The sequence below is a fragment of the Rhagoletis zephyria genome, unplaced genomic scaffold (genome assembly GCF_001687245.7).
Source record: "Rhagoletis zephyria isolate East Lansing unplaced genomic scaffold, Rhagoletis_zephyria_1.1 Rzeph_scaffold_00094, whole genome shotgun sequence".
Lineage (NCBI taxonomy): Eukaryota > Metazoa > Arthropoda > Insecta > Diptera > Tephritidae > Rhagoletis > Rhagoletis zephyria.
This window is the reverse complement of record NW_016157178.1, coordinates 373,152-387,682: the sequence shown is the minus strand read 5'-3', so window position 1 is coordinate 387,682 and position 14,531 is coordinate 373,152. Positions and strand designations below refer to the sequence as shown.

The 14,531-nt window shown below is 34.9% G+C and overlaps 1 protein-coding gene across 9 annotated transcripts in view; it reads left to right on the top strand.

The window, feature by feature from the left end:
* Window positions 1-14,531, top strand: part of LOC108375723 (small conductance calcium-activated potassium channel protein) — a 387,259-nt gene that overhangs the window by 126,139 nt on the left and 246,589 nt on the right. For 6 of the 9 annotated variants that reach the window (XM_017631912.1, XM_017631890.1, XM_017631920.1 and 3 more), the window contains exon 3: window positions 8,856-8,957. The exons of 1 other annotated variant lie outside the window; for it this stretch is intronic. In XM_017631912.1, coding sequence (XP_017487401.1) covers window positions 8,856-8,957 — 102 coding nt within the window. The remainder of the gene's footprint in view (window positions 1-8,855; window positions 8,958-14,531) is intronic. 2 more of the 9 variants (XM_017631883.1, XM_017631928.1) reach the window with 1 other exon arrangement.

Below are 14,531 nucleotides of genomic sequence, written 5' to 3'. Positions count from 1 at the left end.
TCCTGATCATTTATGTATACATTTGTCTATATCTATCTCGATTCGTTTTGGCTGTTACAAACAACCGTTATGTGAACAAAATTAATATACCCTTGTGCACAAGTGCGCTCGGGTATAAAAAATATTCCGGCGACCTTCTAGTTTTTGTGAAGTCAGTTAAAAAAGACAAAAACCGCAAAATAATCAAAAAATACATTTATTTTAGTAATGTTTATTTTACAGGTAAAGAGAGAAAAACTATGAACTAGTTTCATTACATGAAAAATTTGTACTTTGAATCTTTGACTATTTTCTCCTTTCGAGTTTTTATCTCACAAAACTTTAATCTCTATAGTTGTAGTAACATTGAAGCAAAATATGCATTTTGAAGTTTTCACGCAGCGGTTTCATTCGATTTTCGCGAAGGAAAGCCTTGCATGTAATAAACATGCGCTCGACGTGAGTTGATACCAGTGGGGTCCAATTTAAATATGGAACATTTAAAACTTTCATATGATGAGGAACAGGGGCTTTTTCCTTGCCCTTTACAATTAAAGGTACAGAAGGCAAAAGGCAAATATCCTAAAAAAGGCAAAAAACTCAACATCAAATGTGTATATACGGAATCAGGGGAAGTTAAATCGTGAACATTCTAAATCGAATATACTCTATCTCTTTAGCAGAAAAAAAGGCAATTTATATAAAATCCGTTCCCTGATTATGACACTAATCAAGTAAATGAGCGATATGTATGTTAAACAACTTGAAAGTATTTTGGTCAGAAACTGTGACTATACCTAATGTGACCAACTATTTCATAGCTCAAAGAAGTACAGTTTAGGTTGTGNCATTCTAAATCGAATATACTCTATCTCTTTAGCAGAAAAAAAGGCAATTTATATAAAATCCGTTCCCTGATTATGACACTAATCAAGTAAATGAGCGATATGTATGTTAAACAACTTGAAAGTATTTTGGTCAGAAACTGTGACTATACCTAATGTGACCAACTATTTCATAGCTCAAAGAAGTACAGTTTAGATTGTGTTAAGTTAACGTCGCGAGCCGATTCGATCCCTGCGAGCTCAGTGTTTGTTCAGAAATGCGAGCCAAAATGCTTCCATCTTAGCCTCGCGAAGGTTGGACATTTTAAAAGAAAGTGTGGAGATGATTCCACTTCATTTACCTCTTGACAGCTGATAAAAAAGGATCAGCTGAAATTCCTAGTCTCCCCGCATGAATACCAATCGCACAATTGCCTGTCAGAACCCCTCTCACTAGCTCTTAGAGGTAACGTGTTTTGAAGTGGCCTATAAAAATATTTGCTGCAGCAGAGAAACGTCTTCTTTTCCTTTTTTATGTCACAAAAGAACCCGGTTTTCCTTAGCCCAATAGCAGTTCGTGCTGCGACAATTCTGTGTTCGACATACACTGAGGGAAATAATGCATAGTAAAAATGAATACTTACTAANTCTCACAAAACTTTAATCTCTATAGTTGTAGTAACATTGAAGCAAAATATGCATTTTGAAGTTTTCACGCAGCGGTTTCATTCGATTTTCGCGAAGGAAAGCCTTGCATGTAATAAACATGCGCTCGACGTGAGTTGATACCAGTGGGGTCCAATTTAAATATGGAACATTTAAAACGTTCATATGATGAGGAACAGGGGCTTTTTCCTTGCCCTTTACAATTAAAGGTACAGAAGGCAAAAGGCAAATATCCTAAAAAAGGCAAAAAACGCAACATCAAATGTGTATATACGGAATCAGGGGAAGTTAAATCGTGAACATTCTAAATCGAATATACTCTATCTCTTTAGCAGAAAAAAAGGCAATTTATATAAAATCCGTTCCCTGATTATGACACTAATCAAGTAAATGAGCGATATGTATGTTAAACAACTTGAAAGTATTTTGGTCAGAAACTGTGACTATACCTAATGTGACCAACTATTTCATAGCTCAAAGAAGTACAGTTTAGGTTGTGTTAAGTTAACGTCGCGAGCCGATTCGATCCCTGCGAGCTCAGTGTTTGTTCAGAAATGCGAGCCAAAATGCTTCCATCTTAGCCTCGCGAAGGTTGGACATTTTAAAAGAAAGTGTGGAGATGATTCCACTTCATTTACCTCTTGACAGCTGATAAAAAAGGATCAGCTGAAATTCCTAGTCTCCCCGCATGAATACCAATCGCACAATTGCCTGTCAGAACCCCTCTCACTAGCTCTTAGAGGTAACGTGTTTTGAAGTGGCCTATAAAAATATTTGCTGCAGCAGAGAAACGTCTTCTTTTCCTTTTTTATGTCACAAAAGAACCCGGTTTTCCTTAGCCCAATAGCAGTTCGTGCTGCGACAATTCTGTGTTCGACATACACTGAGGGAAATAATGCATAGTAAAAATGAATACTTACTAAAAATAATATTTTCATACAAAATTTATTACGCTCGTATTTTACTGTTCACATCTGAGTATGTATATATATGTAAGTGTGCATACGCACCCCAAGCATTCAGAGCGCTGCTCTGAGAGCGGTGACCACACACACATACGTACATAGTACATACATGCCCAGCCAGCAAAATATCCCGAAACGTATCCGATAACAACAACGGAAAAAATTTCGTATAAAAACCTGATGTTTAATCCGTTTTCCGATTCCGTTTTCGGACGTTTTTCAGATCAATTCTCCCACTAAAGTGTTCATCCGAAATGTATGTGCAGAAAACTATCGAAAATGGTTGTAAAACGGATACTTTTTCGTCTGTTTTCCTGAAATTTGTCTGATTCAATTTTTCGTTGAAAACGATTTTATTATGAACTTCACAGAAACTTTTTCATAGTTATAGGAAACCAAACAAAAAACAAATTTAATATTCAGCAATTATTTCGATTAATAAATAATTTTAATGTGTTGCTTCTGACGGAATTCAAACCTGGAACCTCCTGAAAGCTAACAAATAGTAGCTCACTTCTCTGCACACTCAGCTACTGGCGAATACGTATAAATGTTTTCAAATGCTCAGTTTGAACAAATATTTTAAAATTATTGTTTTGAAATCATTTTCGGATACGAAAAATGCACAAATATGGAAATCATTTTCTGAACGTTTCCGGATACGAAAAATGTACGAAAACTGCACTGTCGACAAAAAGTACGTTTCTCTGCTGGCTGGTTTATCCGTACAAATCGCGTGCTGTGGTGTTGATGGATATTCAAAATTTGAAAGCAAATTTATATGTCTGGGTGTAGCTGAGTGCGCAAAGATGCTTGCCACAAATTGTTGATATCCGGAGATGGTCGGGAATTCCACTGCAGGCAACATGCAAATAAATTTTTTGTTTTAGTTTTGTCTTGATTATTCACTTCACGGATGCTTTTTCAGTACGAACGCGGTCATTTTAATATGCGCGTTATTGAATTGAATATTTACCAATATACAGTACTTTCGTTGACGTTTATAGTAAGATCAATTGCGTTTCTATTTGATTTTATTATTTTTTTCCCTCAGTGTATGAATGTTAAGCGCCAGTATAGGTGTGGTTCCTAATGCTTCACTAATTCCTATTTTACAAGTGTAGCTTTCTCTAGTGAGTTCCACCAGACAAGGGCTCCTTGAAACAATATAGGCTTAAATCTGGTTTCCTAGAGTTATTGAATTAATTTGGGCGAGAGACCTCACCTTTTACCGATAGCTCCCCTACAGCAGTACCAGGCAACCGACACCTTTCTTACCCTTTCCTCAAGGTTAGGCTCCCACGACAGCCGCCGTTGATCGCCCACCTAGTTATCTGGTTCAGGTAACCTTGAGCCAGATCAAAAAGGGTGTCTAGAAAACGTCCCCTAACCAAAAGTTGCACATCATCAACATAGGCGATCACCCGACAGCCCAATTTCTCCAGTTTCTCTAGAAGGTCGTTTATAACCGCAATCCAGAGCAGGGGAGAGAGAACACCACCTTGTGGAGTGCTCGTATTGTAGGGCTGCCATAATCCTGAACCCATCGACCCCATCCAAGTAAAAAACGAAGAAAAGTGCGATAGCGATCCGAAAATTGTCGCCAACTAGTTACAAATTCCCCCTCCTGAAGTACAAAGTATCGCAAAGAAGTACATTTGACTGTACTTCGAAGTACGAAGTACAAGAGCGAAAAAAGAAGTACTGTACTTCCGAAAGAAGTACGGTTGGTCACATTAACTATACCACAATTGCTAATATAAAACAATTGCTAATATAAAAAATGTAACATAACTAAGAGTAAAGATTTATCGAAGTACTCCGCAGCAGAATTAGATTTATTAAAATTTTGTGTAACTACATTTACGGGCGTGGAAAAGAGTTTTTCGAATTATTCAACAATTTTAAATGATCGTAGAAGGTCATTTTCGATTGATAATTTAAAAAAGCATATTATTTTATACTGTATTTTCGAGATTATTGATTTAAAATATTGAAAAAAATTAAATAATACTTCATTGATTTAGCATATTAAAGAGCAGATTTGGGTAATTTATCACGATTTTTATAGCGATTAATTTCAGTTTTCCTGGCATATTTTTCCAGCCCTGGTGATTGCATTTAGGCATGCATATAGTGTATGCCTAACGCTCGTATATTTTTTCGGTCAAAAAACAGTAGGGGTATTCACAATCTGGTTAGCATGGTGCATAGATAGCATGATGTGGTAATATATACCCCTAGTATATTACTGCGCAAAAATCCCGTTTCGCAGTATCTCCATTTAAAAATAAATGCATTTTTTACGGTATATTACAGGAAAAATTTGCAATAAATTAAAGAAATTCATGGTATGGTACACATTAGAGGTATACGCCGCCGAGCCACGCCGCCGCCGCCGCCGTTTTTTGTCATTTCTCACGCGCCGCCGCCGAGTTACGTAAATATCGGCGCGGCGGCGGCGGCGGCGGCGTTCGGCGCCTAAGGAATTTTGTACAAAATTTTCATGATGTATGCACATTAAAATACATCGTTTGAAGGAAGTAAATACTACTCGTATAAAGACACTATTTTACGAAAAGAGGATTAAATTTTTAAAGGAGTTATTTCGCATAATTTGGGCCACTGAACATTTCCAAAAAAGCGTAACTCAGAAAAAACATAGGTAACACGTTATATTTTTCTATTTGGCACATTTTGGCACTTTTTTATCCTCAATATGGCACTTCATAGCTAAGTATAGTTGGAAGCCCTGTTCCCAAGTGGTGGTCAAATCCCAGGAGGCGTTTGCTCCCGCGCATCGCAATGTCTTCTACACAGGGTTAAAGTCCCCATTTTTCGTAAAAATTACTATTATTTTTCATTACATTCAGTTCTCCTTACAAAAATTTGGCGCTTAATATTTTAGTGGATATTTTAGCTACCTATAAGTGGCCAGAAAGGCCCGTTCTGGTGGAAGTTGACCAAACCTTGTTTTCAATATACATATGACCCGCAAAGAATCGTAACAACTCCGTAATTTAACATAACGGATGATAAGATTATTGCAAAAAAATTTTGATAGCGACATAAATTACCCCAATAACTTAACATTTTAAATTTTTTTATTTCTTTAAATTTCAGTAGTATACATATACGGATTTGTAGAGAACATAGAGATGTATTTATTTATATACGTCGGACTTTCTTCTGTTTGCCCATCCATCAGCAGCAGACACTCAACATTTTAATTCAAGTAGAAAGTAACGTGATTTTAATTTAAAACTAATTCAATGAATTAATTAAATACAATTACAATCTGAATTGGCATGGCCAATGCCTAACGCTGACGAGATGACATGATAAGATTAGTAGCTTTATGTCTATTTTGAATCTACCTAATGGGCAGTAGCGCCGGCGTTTTCAGACGCGCCGGCGTCGCCGCCGCCGCCGATTCTTTTTCAAGCTGACCACGCCGCCGCCGCAAAGCCTGTCGGCGTAAACCTCTAGTACACATAATACCATTCAAAAAAGATGCACACCATGGTTTGTAGTGTCTCAAAAATACCGTTGATCTTTGATTTTTGTTTTGTTTTTTTTTTGTGCTGACGACGTCACGCATTTTCTTCCACACAAAGTTACTGTGTTCGACAGTTTGTTTTGTATGGAAGAAAATAATAATAATAAAATAATAAGACAGTCGGCAAAAAAATTACTAAAAATCAACGCGAATTCTTAGCCCTTTCCTTACATAATAGTATATGGGGCGATCCATGCAAAAACTTCATGTGTTTGATTTGTTTCAAGTTTTTAGGATTGATGCATAAACATAAATAATAAATACATATGAAATTTGAGCTTGATTAATACATTTTTAAAAACCATGATACAAAAAAGAAGGTAGTTTCAATAAACATCTTCTGACGGATTATAAAATTTTTTGAAGTTTCATAAATTGTGAGTATTCTCAACGGCTTTGCCACTTTGATAATATTAAAACAATAAATCGGAGTATTTTCTTTCCCACATTTATACCAATTTAATAATATTTCAAATCAAATATCATTACCAGTAATTTTTTTACTTACGTGGTTCGCACCTTTTTTATTAAAAATATATAAAATATGTAATGTTAAAGGAGACTTCATTGAAATTGTTCTTATTATTTTATAACAAAAATCACGAGAGCATTATGTTGTTATTTTTTCATTTTCTTATTTTGATTGCAATCTTGCGATTTAAAAACCTAATTCTAAAGAATGCTCTTTCCAAATAAATCTTTTTATAATCGCCAATTCCGTGTGAATAAATTGTTCTCATAACTTAACATGCAAAACAAAAACTAATTGGGAAAAAATATTTTTGTTTTGCTTTATAATTTCGGGAATATTTGTTCACATGAAACTCGTGATTCGTGATGAAATTCGTGAAAATTTACTTTAAAATTTCTCATCAGATTTTGCAAAAATTAGGCTTTGTGGTTAGCGTATCACCATTAACTTCAACAAATTTCGAATTTAAAATTTCCAATGTATGCAAAAACTTGAATTCGGCTTGCGCAGACTGCCCTCCGATAAGCAATTAGCATAAGTATAACTTTTATCACTTTCTTCATCCGTTCTGAAACCTAGTTTCGTCAACCCAATTTTTGAGATTATGCATTAATTTTCAGGTTCATCATATTCGAAATGGACTGATGAAATCTTCAGCTTAAAAAAAATATTACCGCTCGTGATCAGGTAGCATGAATTTACTGAAATGTCATAATTTTATTAAAAGTCAAATGTCAAAAGTCAACCTTCTTTTTTGTATCATGTTAAAAACTTTACAGTACAAAAACAAAAACAAATCAATTTAATAGTTTTCCAAATATCACGAGAACGGGGCGAGAAAAAATCTGAAAAAATCACACATACGCACACCAAAGTTCTCTATTAAAATAAATATTTTTAAAATTATTTTTTCTTGAAAAACTTTTAACATACACATTTTATGATAAAAAAATTGTTTTTGAAAATATGCCATCTCAAAAAATATTGAAAAAAATCACAATGGTAGCTTTGAGTATTGCGCAATATTTAAGTATAGTATTATGGGCTGCACTCTACAACTTCGGTGTGAAAAAAAATTCATAACTCAAATTATTGTAGAGGGCACCCCATACATAAAACTATACTTAAATATTGCGCAATACTCAGAGCTACCATTGTGATTTTTTCAATTTTTTTTGAGATGGCATATTTTCAAAAACTATTTTTTTTTATAAAAAAAATTTGATGTTTGTAAATATTTCTTTTCGTAGAGAATATTGATGTGTGTAGTGTGATTTTTTTTTAATTTTTTCCCCGCCGCGTTCTCGAGATATTTGGAAAACTATTAAATTCATTTGTTTTTGTTTTTGTGCTGTAAAGTTTTTGAAAATGTATTAATCCAGCTCAAATTTCATATTTATTTATTATTTATGTTTATGCATCAACCCTGAAAATTTGAAACAAATTAAACACATGAAGTGTGAACCCCGTCCGTTTTGGTATGGAACGCCCCAGATACATATGTACATTTTTAAAACGTGTTCCCGCGAACCCTGTGGAATAAAAAATTTAGGCACCAAAAAAAGTGGAAATGCAGTATTTTGGAAAAAAACGCAGTATCCATTTTTGGAATCCAAAAAAAAGTATTATACTGCCAAAGAAAGTATAGATACGAGAGTTATGTATGCATATTTCAGTTTTGAAAATATTTACATACATATGAATGGACATTAAAATGGTCCAAAAATGCAAGTGAAAAAGTAAAGTTGGAATTTTTATGCTCTCACCCCCTAGGATTTTTCTATACCGAAAAAATATACCCCTATTTTTTTATTTTGAAATCAAAAAATATTTAGAGGTCGCTAAAAGCGCCCAAAGTTTTACATGTATTTTATATGGGGAAAAACAACTTTTCGTGGAAATGGTATAGAATTCTTAAAAATCTATATTTTTCTATCGGAAAACTCTGCTTATCTGCAGGAGATTCCCAATAATAATACCCAATTGTTTATTTAACCATTTTTTCAATGGGGGGAGAAATAAAAAATCGTTAGTATTAAAAAATGGTTAAATAAACAATGGGTACTATTATTGAAAGTCTCCTGAAGAGAACAAGAGTTTTCCGATCGAAAAATATTTATTTTCAAGAATTCTATACCATTTCTACGAAAAGTTGCTTTTTTCCCATATAAAAATACGTGAAAAACTTTGAGCGCTTTGAGCGACCTCTAAATATTTTTTGATTTCAAAATGAAAAAATAGGGGTATACTTTAAAATAAATCTTATACATAGTTTGCATGTATGTCGCAAGAATTCTAAAACTCGTATTCCTCATACATATTTATTTATATTTGAACATGTACGCACATTCATAAATATGGAATAATTTGTGTTTTTCTTAACTTTTCAGGCATCGTTTTATTCGACAGCGTTAAAAACCTTAATATCTGTTTCGACTGTGATTCTTTTAGGTCTTATTGTAGCTTACCATGCTTTGGAAGTGCAGGTGAGAGTGAGTGCAAATTTAAATTCCTTTTCAGATGTTACAATCAGCGTCCTCAGCGTCATTGTCCTCGTAGTTACGTAATTCATGCATGCAAAAATGATGTTTGGCACCTATGGCATACAAGCTATTGTCTGTCACCAGATTGCACTGTTATTGACTTTGATTCAGGCTGCCCCAAACTTTATAACCCACGTTGATGTTTTCCTAATTCCTATGGCACCCGTTAGAAGTTTTCATAATCAAAAGTTTATTCCAGATCGGAAGAGCCCAATTTTAAAGAGTTCATATTACCTATAGAACGTACTATAAATGTAATCGAATTATAATAAAAATTAAAAACAATTACTCTCCCTTTTGTATTACTGCAATAAATGAACAGTTGTATTTCCAACATCTTTCAAAGTGCATACCTCACAGTTTCAATAAAAACCAGAATAATATGAGAAGTCCCAAAAATATACCACAACTTAAAATTTAAAATAAATCTTAAACTTCCTACGCAACTTACTTTTTCGTATGTAGGGTCAAGGTTGCGGAGTGAATTTTTCTTTTTTGAGAAAGTTCTTAGTGCAGAAGAAGTTCTTTTAATCAGAACTCACTACAAATAAAATATGAAGAAAGTACGTCTATTGATGTTTCGAAATCAAAAGAACAACGTAGCTTGAAAGCCAAATAAATATTAAAGTAAAAATGTTTTGAAAGATCTTTCCAGATTTTTCCTATTATACTCTTCGCATTCTCTATATAAATAGATTCGATAAATCCACTCTACGAGTTTCGAGTTTGAATTCGTAGTTAATCGCACTCGAAAACCAAGGATAGGTTCAGTGTGAGGTCTGATTACTGATTGACTAGGCTCATAAGATGCATGTATAAACTGACACAACATTTATAAAATATGTACATCCCAAACTTTGTTTTTACTAAAAGTATCATCATTTGTACATAGGTATTAGAGGCATATTTCCTGCATGTTTCTTAATAAGTATCAATTCCTCATACCTCCCTGTGTATATTTTATTTTTGTTTGCTACAATTGTCAGTTTTTAATTTCATTCTTCAAAACGATGTGTACCTAGGATATTCCACATTTGATGCATTCACAAAGCCTCAAAAACTATAAGTCAAATAGGTAAAACTTAAAAAATACCCCTGAGTAAAAATTCCTGAAGTGGCCCCCTCAATTTTCACAAAGTAACAAATATTGCAATAAGTATTTGCATTTCTTAGCTTGAGTATCCATAAATACATCAGCAAAATATTTCGCCAGTATTCGATTTTTATATATATATTTTTTTAAATTTAATATTTATGAACCTTATTTTTGTAATAATTATTGCGATCAAAGTTTTCATGTATGCATATTAAACGAAACCTATATATACCTAAGTTATTCGACACACTGAATGCGAATCCAAGGTCCGTTAGCCTCCACCACGTCAGGTTCGTGGTCAGTTGAAGGTCAAGTAGGGAAAAATTCTTGAATAAGCCTGGAAATTCATATATATGGGGCCTTGGCCTCGCTGAACCCGAATCCGAGGTCCGTTAACCTCCATAATGTCAGCTTCGAGGTCATTTAAGTGGTCAAATAGGACAAAAAATTTATTCAATAAAAATATAAAAAAAAATTGTTTTTGTTGTCGAATATGGAGGTCCCTTGATTCCTCAAAGTCATCTAGAGGTCAAATTCAGAAGAATTTTCAGGTTTATTCAATTTTTCCCTACTCGACCTTCAAATGACCACGAACTTGACTGATGGTGGCTAACGGACCTCGGATTCCTATTCAGCGTGTCCAGTAACACAGGTACATATAGGTTTCGTTTAATATGCATACACTGTTTTTTGTGAACGTGCGATATTAATACATAAATAGTGATTGGCATATGNAAAAAAAAAAAAAAAAAAATAAAAATATTCCGACGAACTGATAACCTCCTCCTTTTTTGGGAGTCGGTTAAAAAGCGCAAATTAAGAAGGGAATGGCAAAGAATTCGCTCTCCTAAGCTTAAACAGGAGCTGAATGTGTGTACAAAAGAATTACGTATTTTGTTGCAAGCGGAAAAAGAAAGAAGTACGCAGTCGATACTTCAGTCCTTGTCTGCTTCGAAACAGACTGACTACTCCCTTTGGCGAACACTGAAGCATGCGAAGAGGCCCGTTCTTTGAGAAGCATCATTACGTACTCAGAAAGGAAGCTGGGCGAGGAATGATGAGGATAAAGCAAACGCTTTCGCCTGTCATCTTTCACAAGTCTTTAGACCCAATGAAGGCTCTCATCCATCCAATATTTCAATACCCCCCAGTAACCATACCACAAGTCCGCTTCGGGTTAAAAAGAAAGATTTAATTAACACCATTGTTAATGATATTCAGAAGAATAAAGCGCCTGGTTAAGATAGGATTACAGGTGAAATGATAAAGGAGCTTCCAAAAACTGCTACATTTTTTGTTACATATTTTTAATAACATGCTTAAGTTGGGGCACTTCCCCGACTTATGGAAACTTTCGGAAATAATTATGGTGCCAAAGCCAGGCAAAAAATCGACGGTAGTAAGTTTATATCGGCCGGTTAGCTTGATTTCTGTATTTTCCAAAAAATTTTAACACCTTCTATTGAAAAAAATACAACCATCACTAACAAGTACCCAAAAAATACCACCACATCAGTTTGGTTTTCGTGAAAAACATGACACCGTAGAACAAGTTCATAGAATTGTTTCTTGTATTAGAAAAGCCTTCGAAGGGAAGCAATACTGCACCGGTTTTGACAAAGTCTGGCATGATGGCCTTATATACAAACTAAAGGTTTCACTCCCTGCAAATACGCATGCAATTCTGGAAAGCTTTCTGCTGGGGAGAAACTTCAGAGTCAGGCAGAATTCTATTGGAACGGAAAGTCACCAATATATGCAGGTGTCCCTCAAGGCAGTGTTCTAGGACCCATAATAATAATAATAGATTGGCGCGTACACATATGTTAGTGTTTGGCCGAGCTTCTCCTCCGATTTGTGGTGTGAGCCTTGATGTTGTCACACAAAGAGGAGGGACCTACAGTTTTACGCCGACTCCGAACGGCGATTGTATTTTTATGAGAAGCTATTTTTCATGGCAGAAATACACTCGGAGGTTTGCCATTGCCTGCCGAGGGACGACCGCTGTTAAGAAAAAACCTTTTTTCTATATTTTTTTCGATGTTGCTTTGACCAGGGCTTGAACCCAGGCGCAGCGGAGAGGAAGCGCGCACTGCTTACCATCTAGGACCCATATTGTACGTAATATACACTCGTGATTTGCCAACCGATGATAGTCTAACCATTTCAACGTTTGCTGATGACACAGCTATCCTAAGCAATAGTTCAGACCCTAAAGAGGCTTCTTACAAGCTGCAAGAATATTTGAAAAAGTGAGAGCTATGGCTAGGTTCTTGGAGGATAAAGGCTAACGAAAGCAAGTGTGTTCAGACAACATTTACTTTGAAGAAAGAAACTTGCCCAACACTAAAAATAAACAGCAAGGCTATACCACAAAAAGATAGTGTCAAATAACTTGGGATGAAACTAGATAGAAGACTTACCTGGAAAAAGCATAGAGAAAACAAAATTTCTCAAGCGAAACTAAAACAAGCAAGCCTTCTATGGGTTATAGGACAACAAGACAAATATATAACAAGATGTTGCTTTTTAATATGATGATTAAACCATGCTGGGCATATGGAGTCGGGCTTTGGGGCACAGCGTGCAATTCCATTTTGAACAGACTTCAAAGACTGCAGTCAAAAATTTTACACTCCATATGCGGAGCAACGTGGTACATAAAAAATACGAATATCCACGAAGATCTGAATGTAAATACGGTGCATGAGGATATAAGAGGGCTAAGCACCAGTTACTCGACTAGCGAGGGATCTTCTTAGCCCGAGATATGCAAGAAGACTAAAAATAAAGGATTTCTCCGATATTATCAAATGATGCGCAATATAATAAATTTCGTATCCGAAATATATTAATTTCGGCTCTGGAACTCATCCTTTCAGACCGACTACCCAACACCAGTGTCAGTGCGGCCTATTGGATTGTAATTACTTAAATATAGAGCAGCGACGGCGCACAGTGTTTCGACTATATGGAGGCAGGTAGATAAAAGTCGTGGTGACAGTTGATAAAAAAAACCAGTTGGACTTAGAGACGTAAAAGTAAAAGCCATAAATACCGACTAATCAGTTTAGTTGCCTTTGGCGATTAACCCATTAAAGAAAGTGTTTGTTTATCAACTGTAATCAATTATTTAAACGTCGTGGAATATTCAGGTGAAGGTATTTATCATTTATTTGGTACTTTCCTATTTTCTTACCAAAAAATTTACTTTGAAATGTAGATGCTAAAGATTATTAGTAAAAAAAGTGTGAGTACCGGTCCGTCAGGTCTTGAAATCAGACGAATGTTTTAGAGAATTTTTTGTAGTTTTCGAATATAAAATTTGATCTTTCCCCGCGACTTTTCAAATATGTGTAAACTTTGATTTTCTTAATTTTTGATTTTCAGCTTCTTTTTGCATAATTTCGCGAAAAGAATTTTTCGAACAACGAAAAAATCTCACAAAGAAATGGAAAAAAGCAAGTATTTACACCTAAGTCATTTTATAGTATAACCTTTGTTTTCTGAGAGTGGAAAGCAGTGGACTGCGCCCACATTTTTTGTTAGCTTTGGACGTTATAGTGACCCAATCTTCCCCATATTTTATATTTAAGTTTTTGTAATAAAATAAAGAGTACAAATTAAATTTCATGGAAATCGGATGAAATTTAATTTTTCCACCCACGAGAGTAGAGGGCGTGGCAATTATTCCATCTATACAAAATTTCATAATTCTCTATTTCTAAGTAAAACTAGAGCACATGTCAAGTTTCAGTGAAATCGGTGCAGGTGTACTATTATTTCCACCTGCCTTCTTATAGTCGAAACACTGTGCGGCGTGGCGTGGAAACTAGTCCTTTCCACCCGCCCAGGCAGTGCGGCTCTGGAACTCGTCCTTTCAGACCGCCTGCCCAGCACGATATCCGGCGATCCTGCTGCTCGGAATCTTGTCCATTCCGACAGCCGCAACAACTGTAATAAATATATATGTATGAAAAAATAAATAATCACTGCCGCAGAAATTCTAAATTTAATGGTAGTTTGTAAGATTTGAAAACTTATTGTTAGTTTCGAAAGAAAGATTCAATAAATAAATACACATTATACAAAAAATAAAAAATAAAGTTTTAAAAAAGTTTGAAAAAATAAAAATTGTTAAAAAAAATTTCTAGCATCTTTTAGAAAACTATTTTTTTACGTACTCACAAAGTTTCATGAAAATCGCATGAAAACTTTGGTCGCAATAATTATTACAAAAATAAGGCCCATAAATATTAAATAAAGAAAAATATATTTAAAACAAGTAAGAAAGTCTAAGTTCGGGCGGAGCCGAACATTAAATACCCGGCGCAAACATTAAATATATGTTTTTTCACCTTTCCGAAACCTACCGCTAGATGGTAAGCCAGGGTGTATCAATTTTGAGTAAATTAGCGTCCTTCAAT